The following is a 9,589-nucleotide window of genomic DNA, read 5'->3' as shown; positions in this document are numbered from 1 at the left end:
GCCCACGCCGCCCGGCACATAACATTTATGGGCCGTAAGGCACGGGCCCCCTCGTGCCTGAAGGCGTCGCTAGCTGTTAGTGACTGCCAGACACTATCTACTTGGGGGGCTGTGTGACACTATACATGGGAGAGGGCTGTGTGGCACTATCTAGAAGAGGGGTGTGTCATTATCTACAAGGGGTGTGTGGCGCTATCTACCTGGGGATGGTATGGAAATAAACAGGGGGAGGGCTGTGTGGTACTATCTACAAGGCGGGCTGTCTGTCACTATACAGGGAGGGAGGGCTGTGTGGCACTATCTACTAGGGTGGCCATGTGGGACTATACAGGGGGAGGGCTGTGTGGCACTATCTACTAGGGGGGCTGTGTGGCACTATACAGGGGGGTGCGGCAATATCTACCTGGGGGACTGTGTGATACTATACAGGGCGGAGGATTGTGTGGCACTACCTACTAGAGGTGGCTGTGTAGCACTATACAGGGGGAGGGGTGTGGGGCATTATCTACTAGGGGGACTCTGTGATACTATACAGGGGGGCCATGTGACTCTATCTACAAGGGGGGCTTTGTGTGCGGCGTTATCTACAGGGAGCTGTGTGTGTGGCACTATCTACAGGGAGCTGTGTGTGTGGCACTATCTACAGGGGGCTGTGTGTGTGGCGCTATCTACAGGGGGCTGAGTGTGGTGCTATCTACAGGGGACACAGTGGCACTATCTACAGGGGATACAAAGGGGGCATTATTAGTGTGTGGGGGCAAAAAGGGGGCACTATTATTGTGTCGAGCAATGAGGGATAATTTTTACCATCTGGGGCACTGTGGATTACGATTACGAGTTTGTTTAGAGGATGGGGTATAGGTGGGGAGGATGCTGGAAAAGTGAGAAACCAACATGACTGTGAGTCAAATTCTGCAGGGACGAGTCGTGGCTGGAATAAGTCGTCACAGTGGTCTGGGCCAGATGGAAAAAAAGGGAAAGTGAACGATTCTAATGGAAGAAAACATCACCTGTGAGTCACTGGATTTAAATGTGCTATAATCACTTATATTGTCTGCAGAGCTCCTGTGTAAAACTTGCATCTACGACTATATGGTGGTAATATTGGTCTTTGTATAGTGGTTTTTATTCCGTAACAGTATGAGGGTATTATTCAGTCACCATGTGGTTATGGTGGGTTTGGCGGTATCATTCAGTCACTATAGGGTTATAGTGTGGAGGTATTATTCAGTAACAGTACGGGGGTATTATTCAGTCACTGTGTGGTTATGGTGTGGCGGTATTATTCAGTGACAGTATTCTGGTATTATTCAGTCACTATGTGGTTATGGTGTGGCGGTATTATTCAGTAACAGTATGGGGGCATTATTCAGTCACTGTGTGGTTATGGTGTGGCGGTATTATTCAGTGACAGTATGGGGGTATTATTCAGTCACTATGTGGTTATGGTGTGGCGGTATTATTCAGTAACAGTACAGGGGTATTATTCAGTCACTGTGTCGTTATGGTGTGGCGGCATAATTTGGACCTTATATTGTGTTGTTATTGGTAATATTGTTCTTATAATAGTGAGTTGTGTTCAGTAACAGTATGCAGGTAATATTTCATCTGGTATATTGGTGTGCTTTAATAACTGTATATGTATATAGATTTGTGTTTGTGTGAGAGGGGGGACATATGCTTTGGGTCTTGGAACACTCCTAGATGCGCTACAAATCAGTGATTCAGTTCTCTGCACACCACCGTCTGAATTGACTGCATTATTCATACAGTAATTCAGCATTTGGGGCCCCACTTTTAACATTGCCCAGGGTCATACTTTGTCTAAAACTAGCCCTGATACCATTATGACACTAGCCTGCCAAAAGTACTAATAACTGGATCCCTATTGAACTAAAGCTGGCCATAGATATACCTATGAGACATTGGTTGACTGATCCAACCACATGTCTATGGAAACAGACAAACGATTCCACCCAAATCAGGAAATGGATCATTCTCAATGATATAGGTGGCTGCCAAGCACCTCTGCTGCCACTTAAAGGGAATGTGTCGCTAGAATTTTTTTTTCTTAGTTAAACAATTATTATTTGAGTGATTACACATTGTTTTAATTTTTTCACAAGTCAGGAAATATTATAAATTAGATTCTAATTTATAACATTTCCATGTGCTGGTCACTAGAGGGAGCAGTTCCCAAAATTGCAGCATGGTCAATGTGGTAAAGCAACCTCATTGCTTTATGCTGCAAATTTGGGGTAGACACACTCGCTCTAGTGTCCTCACACAAACCCCCTCCCTTCTTCTGGCTAGTGCCAGTAGAAGGAGGGGTTTGAATCTTCAAACCTCCTACACTGTGCGCCATTTTTTGAGCGACTGCACAGTGTAGGAGGATTAGATACAGTGCTCAGCAGACAGTATAACACGAACATACACGAACATAAATTACCTGCTCCTGCCACCTCCGCTCCTATGCCTTGCGCCTTCGCTTCCTTGAACATATGGCCGTAAGCCGCTGTCGGACAGTAAGATGACGACTTCTGGCCGCGGCTTCTGGTTCACAAGAAAATGGCGCTGGATTTCGCTCTACGAACGAGCTTCCTTTTGGTCTGTGTGGGAGCGGCGCATGTGCCATTCCCACACAGACGGCGTACGCTGCAGAGAATGGAACGGCTCCCGTTCGCATTCTCTATGGGGTTGTATGTGCCGTATTCCATCTCTGTATGTGCCACATAAACGTTACTGAAGTGTCTTGAGAGTGAATAGACATCACATCCAGCTAGGATGGGATGTCTATTCACGATCCTGACATTTCGGTAACATTTGTGTGTGACTTACAGCAGAGCAGGCGTAATCACGCGAGAGCATGCTGTACATGACAGCACAATGTGATCTCGATGTGCTGTGCTGTAAGTCACACACAAACGTTACCGAAGTGTCGGGATTGTGAATAGACATCCAGTCCTGGTTGGACGCGATGTCTACTTAATGTCAAGGCACTTCAGTAACATTTATGTGGGTGTAAGTGACAGCACATAGTGAACAACGCAGGATCACTATCTGCAGTGTAAATGAATGGAGAGAAGTGTATGACGCTGATTGGTCACTGATTGGTCAGCGTCATACACTCCTCTGTACAACGCCCACTTGGTTATATAGTAACACGCCCAGTTGTTCATTAAGAAACCCATTAGCATAAAGCTAATATAGGTCATAACTCTGTCAAAAATTATTGTTTTTCTAAATAAAAAACACTGCTGCAATCTACATTACAGCGCCGATCACATCATGTACAAGATAGGCCACTTATATTGTGGAGACAGAGCCTTTTTAAATAAAAGGCATTCTGAAGTTTACCAGCCCAATGGAGGCCAAAGGCACACTCTTTTGGCCTCCGTCGGGCTAATGGAGCCCTATGTTAACGTTTAGTATGTACGTCGGGAGCTTTTACGACATACACGATAAATGTAGAGCAGAAACGTGGTCTGAAGGGGCCCTTACACCATTTTTTGGGAATAAAAGTGATCAAACATAGACAGATTTGGTATTGTAACACCCTGTAGAATAAAGTTAACATGTTATTTATGGATGAATAGTGTAGAAAAAAAAAAAAATCCTATCAGCTGGTATCCAACTGCTGTGACCCCCGCCAGATGATAGAGTGACGTGCTACCAGCACTGGGAAAGCAGCGTACTACTTTGTCTTATATTCAACAAAATATAGTCAATGTTTGGCCCGGGTAATGGCGGGTGAAGCAGGGGGGGCCCAAACGGGGCAAAATAGCAAACAGCGGAGGTCACAGAGGTCAGACACCAGCATACAAAAATGTCTCTGATAACACAAACACTTGGTGCAGACACTCATGCAGGTTATACAAGTAGTCGGGTAGCAAATAATGGCCACCAAATCACCAGGAACTGGTACTGGAGCCCAAAGAATACTCAGAAAGAAAAGAAAAGAGAATAGACTAGAGACTTCTACATTCCGACTATAGGGGGCAGCACTTGTAGAAGCTGCTTCTGTCAGACAGCGAGTGGCGGGCAGCTGCAGTCATTGAGACTTTGCCCGGCTTCCGTAGACTCTGACCGGAATCCTGATTAGGGAGATTACAGTATCTGACCCCACAAGCTGCAGCAGCTGACGAGATGCGCTCCGGGCTGTCTCCCGTGTAATGGCCACTGGATCTCCCTGCGCTTCCCTCTACGTGTAAAGTCCTCAGGATCCCGGTAACGAGTGGAGCTGTGGTGGCGGCGGGACCAGTGATGGCGGGACCAGTGATGGGGAAGTTCTTCTCCGTAAGTTGCAGTAGTTATTCCTGTGCATAGCAGCCAACTTTACCCATAGGAGTGCGGGAGCGACTATTGAGGGGAAGGCGTTGTGTCAGTGCACAGCGAGTGACGGGTTAATCCAGAAGTGGGCAGCATCAGGCAGGTTCCCTCTTTATTTGCATAGTTTGGGAAACATCAGCTTGTTGTCTGTGGACTGTGGACTATGAGCGGGTCAGCCGGGACTTACTGTACATCCCTTCCAGAAGTCCTCATAGTCTTGGGGATTCTGCTCACTTTTCCACCTTCATTTTGTTCGTTTTCTTGCAGTAGTGAGGCTGCTCATTAAACAATCTCCTGGCTTTATGACATAGATTTCATGATTTTGCATGGCTGCTGCTGATCACATGATGTGCCTGATTTTTTTTGCTGTTCTTTTTCTTCACAAGGACAAACACATGATTTTTAAAGGGGCAGTTTCCAAATCCATGGTCAGGGTTTCCAACTGTCCGTAAATTCTGCTAATGTGTTCATATCACTATTCTAAGCTATAGACATATATTACTTCTAGTCTACATGATTTATTGTGGTTTTCCAAATTGTTCGTAAAAAATGTTTGCTGTCCATGATTTTTGGGTAAGTTGTCCTGAAAAAAGTATGAGGTTATCAACCTTGCCCATGGTTGCCCAGCAAAGTGTGCCCCGTTATAGTCGCTTTGCCAACTTTCTACATGTATCACATTTTGGTTTTTTTTGTAGTTTGTTTTCTAGGATAGTGATATTATTCCTGGTAATATCTTTTGGTGTTTACAAGTGGTTTAACCCCTTAGTGACCAGCCTATTTTAGGCCTTAGTGACCAAGCTATTTTTTTACGTTTTTCCATCGTCTCATTCCAAGAGCTTTTTTTATTTTTGCGTCGACATAGCTGTATAAGGTCTTGTTTTTTGCGGGACAAGTTGTGTTTTTTAATAGCACCATTTTGGGGTACATATAATCTATTGATTAACTTTTTTTGTGGGTGGATGGAAAAAACCCTGAAATTTTGCCACTCTTTTTTTGCGTCGTAAATTTACGCTTTTTACAGTGTCGTATAAATAACACAGTTATCTTATTCAGCGGGTTGTTACGATTGCAACGATACCAAATTTATATAGTTTTCTTATATTTTTACACAGTAGAAACGCTTTTTTAAAAAAAATTATTTGTTTTTGTCTCTCGATATTTGAAGAGCCATAACTTTGTTTTTAATTTTTCCGCCAATGCAGCTGTATGATGTATGTAGGGGGTGCGCTCTACAAGGGAGGCAGGTGGTGTTGCGATCTGCAAGGGAGGGTCGGGGTGTGATCGCACCCCGACCCTCCCTTGCAGATCGCAACACCTTGTTGATCAACAAGGGAGGGGGGTGGTGCTGCAATCTACAAGGTGGGGTATGATCTACGTGCTATCTACATGGGGGGTGTGGCACTGTCTACATGGGCACTGTGGCACTATATGGGGGGTGGCATTATTACTACATGTGGATGCTGTGGCACTGTTACTACATGTGGGTACTGTGGCACTGTCACTACATGTGGGCACTGTCACTTAGGGATGCACGATGCATCGAAACTTCAATACTGTTTCGCTACTCTGCATCCCCAAACGGTTCGATACCGCTATTTTATGTATTTCGATACTGAGCTGTGCGGCCGCACAGCTAAGTATAGTACCACATGTATGTATGAGAGTGGGGCTGCGGCTGTGTGATACAGCCATTGCCACGCTCCCGAGTCCTGACAAGTGCGCGCCGTCAGGATGATGCGATGCGGACGGCGCTGCACTAATGAGCGCCGGCACTTAAGACAGAACATGGCGGGCGCGCTGCAAAACACCCCCATGTTCTGTGTTCAGTGCCTGCGTCGCCGCTTATTAGTGCAACGCCGGCCACATCTCCTCATGCTGATCGCTCGCTCACTTGTTAGGAGCGGGGTAATGGCTGTATTACACAGCCGCAGCCCCGCTCTGTAACGGCGGAGATCAGAGAAACCTCTCATGTCCGCCGCTATTCTCCTGAATGCTGCGATCAAAGCTGACTGCAGCATTCAAGAGGAAGTGAGAAGGGGAGATGTCCCTTGGATCGCATCACAGGAATCCCTGTGACGCGATTGAGGGACATACCATATATGGGCAGACAGCCCAGGGTCCATTGAAGGACCCCAGGGCTGTCTTACCATATTTCCTGTTGTTAGGGCATACTTGGGTAAGTCTTAATACATAAAATATTCACATATTGGGTATTGGCGCGGCCGTAATAACCTGCACAATTTTATTATTTTTTTGCATCATTTATGATGTGTGCACTGTAAAAAAAATAAAATAAACACTGCATTCTTTCTGTTATTGTGGGGCACGAGGTGTGATGATTTTAACCTCCATGTGCTTCACATTAATAGTAATTAACCCCATCATGTACCTTACACATTAACCCATTATGACTGAGAAACATGATGGGATTAATTACTATTAATGTGAGGCACATTCAAAATTCATCACACCTCGCGCCTCACATGAGATAACGGAAGCACTTTTTTTTAAATTACTGTTGTAGTATTGAATTGGTATCAAAATCGCAAACAAAGTATCGGTATCGAAGTCCAAATTCTTTTATCGTGACATCCCTACTGTCACTACATGTGGGCTCTGTGGCACTATGTCACTATATGTAGGCACTGTGGCTCTATGTCACTATATGTGGGCACTGTCACTATATGTGGGCACTGTGGCACTATGTGGGCACTATCTGAAAGGGGGTGTGGCACTGTCTACATGTGGCACTGTCTACATGTGGCACTGTCTACATGCGCATTGTGGCACTGTCACTACATGTGGGTACTTTGGTACTGTGTCACTATATGTGGGCATTGTGGCACTGTCACTATATGTGGGCACTATCTACCCTGACAAATTAAATCCATCCTTTTTTTTTTTTTTTTAAACGGCCATGAAAGACGTACTGGAAATGGATGAGAATTTGGAGACACTGATGCAAAATGGACATGAAAAACTGACCATTGATCAGTTTTTAATGACCATTTTTTTTCACGGTCGTGTGACTGCAGCCTAAATGACAATGATCCCTTAGAGTCCGGTCCACATGTACCATGATCGGGCCGCAAAATCCTTCTGACACTCGGACCGTTTTTTAACGGTCCAATCACGGTGGTGACAATGTCGGAGACCGGCTGAGGTGGTGACGGGTAAAGGGGGATGTTAGTGCACGCAGTGCCTCATTGATTATAGATTGTTAACCTGTTCCATGCTGGGGAACACAGAAGTTAGAGTCAATTAGATAGACATTTTTCCAATTGTATTTATGATAAAGTAAAGTATTTGCAGAGGGAAAAGTTGTGAAGTTACGTACAGTAATTATAGCAATATATGTTAAAAAGTTATTTATATAAAGAAAATGTATTAAATTATCTCTTGGTATTACTGTTAAATAAACAGAAAAAAAAAAGAAAAACGAGATTCAAATTGAAAATCGCCCAAAGGGTTGAAAAAAATCTGGATTTTATTTTTGGGAAAAATCGCCCAGCCCTAACTTGAAGAATTTAAATTGTCCTCCTGCTGGGCCCCCAGAGATCAGCTGTATTCAATGGGGGAATCTGGCGGTAAGTGTTAGGGTATGTGCACACACACTAATTACGTCCGTAATTGACGGACGTATTTCGGCCGCAAGTCCCGGACCGAACACAGTGCAAGGAGCCGGGCTCCTAGCATCATACTTATGTACGATGCTAGGAGTCCCTGCCTCGCTGCAGGACAACTGTCCCGTACTGTAAACATGATTACACTACGGGACAGTTGTCCTGCAGCGAGGCAGGGACTCCTAGCATCGTACATAAGTATGATGCTAGGAGCCCGGCTCCTTGCACTGTGTTCGGTCCGGGACTTGCGGCCGAAATACGTCCGTCAATTACGGATGTAATTAGTGTGTGTGCACATACCCTTACATTTCCCTGCAGCGACACCACAAAGGGAACTAAGTATTACACAGTGTCCGTTAATATCAATTTGTTCTCTGTGTAATGCAGGACACCTAGACACCTAAGTCGAGAATGGGGATCCTTCAACTCCCGTCCCAAAAGGAGAGGTGGCCGCCAGCCACCGGATACAGTCAGCGACTGAACGGAGAGGTGGCTGCACATGTGCGCAGCTCTCTCCATTCACTTCTATGGGAGTTACAGAAACAGCAGAGCAAGCATCCATGTGATGGGAATTCCACCTTAACTCAAAGTTTCCCAATGGTGTATATAAAAATGGGTTTTGTAAACTGGATAACCCCTTTATCCAGTGGTCTAGGGCAGTGAAGGTGTTAACAGCAATATTAGTGGTGCACTTGGATGGTTATAGATGTTATATTTATTATGACTGGAGGTCTAGGGTGAGTTAAAAGTTTACACCTAATATTTTTGGTGGTTTAGAATGATGAAAGGGTTAACGATATTTTCTGTAAAGTTCTAGAACAGTAAAGGTAAAGTCCACTTATAATTTAATTTAGTCTAAATAGGATGGAAAATTGTGCACTGATAGCTGTCGGACCTGTGTTTTTTTGTTACTACAAATCCTCTGCTTCTCCTGTCACAGCCAAAGAGTTACACAATATTCTGACAGACTGCAGATACCACTATTTACAATTACATTTACAGTATACTTCTCCTAACGAACTCTTGCTGTATGAATAAAGGAGTAACGAGCTCCCCCTAGTGGAGGCTACAGGACGTAAGAATGTTAATATAGATTCCTGCATGAGGTAAAGGAAATCTGTCTCCATGGAAAACTGTCTAAAATGGTTAGAAAAGCATTATGGCATGAAGAATACTATATAACGGTGTGCTTTGTAATACTCAACTCGCCATCTTTAGAAATTTAACAAGTCTTTGCAAATGAACTGGTGGAGATTCCATGGGGTTTGTCATAAAGGCATACAAAGGGTCCACCATAATCTGCTCCCATTCCCCCTCGTCGAGCAGGCATTATTAGGAATTTGCACAGAGCACATGGAAACATCTTGGGTGGATTTTTAAAGATTGCAGGTATTGTTCATGTTACACTGATCTACTAAGCATTTCAGATGGTGATGGATTTTAGGATTGGAGTTAATCTTCCCATAGTCCTTTCTGCTACACAGTCTAGCCTTGCCCTGAAGATAAGACTAAGGCTCCCTGTAACTTTTGTTGTGCATCCATGTGTCATCGGGATTCACGGAAGCAAAAAATGACCTAAATTTTTGGTTTTAGATTTGCGGCCCCAGCACATATCCGTAAAAACCATGGTCGTGTGC

General features: G+C 44.5%; 1 protein-coding gene across 3 annotated transcripts in view; it reads left to right on the top strand.

Moving 5' to 3' along the window:
- Positions 1 to 4,002: 4,002 nt before the first annotated feature.
- The window catches only part of LOC142761152 (dihydroxyacetone phosphate acyltransferase-like), a 200,574-nt gene continuing 194,987 nt past the window's right edge, over positions 4,003 to 9,589 (top strand). The window contains exon 1 of one of the 3 annotated variants that reach the window (XR_012883524.1): positions 4,003 to 4,296. Coding sequence is in view for 2 of the 3 variants with exons in the window: in XM_075864345.1 (XP_075720460.1) it covers positions 4,264 to 4,296 (33 nt within the window). In the remaining variant the exon portion in view is untranslated. The remainder of the gene's footprint in view (positions 4,297 to 9,589) is intronic. The other 2 variants (XM_075864345.1, XM_075864346.1) reach the window with 2 other exon arrangements.

The sequence above is a fragment of the Rhinoderma darwinii genome, chromosome 4, assembly GCF_050947455.1.
Source record: "Rhinoderma darwinii isolate aRhiDar2 chromosome 4, aRhiDar2.hap1, whole genome shotgun sequence".
NCBI classification, from domain to species: Eukaryota; Metazoa; Chordata; class Amphibia; order Anura; family Rhinodermatidae; genus Rhinoderma; species Rhinoderma darwinii.
This window is presented reverse-complemented; position numbering and strand designations above follow the sequence as displayed.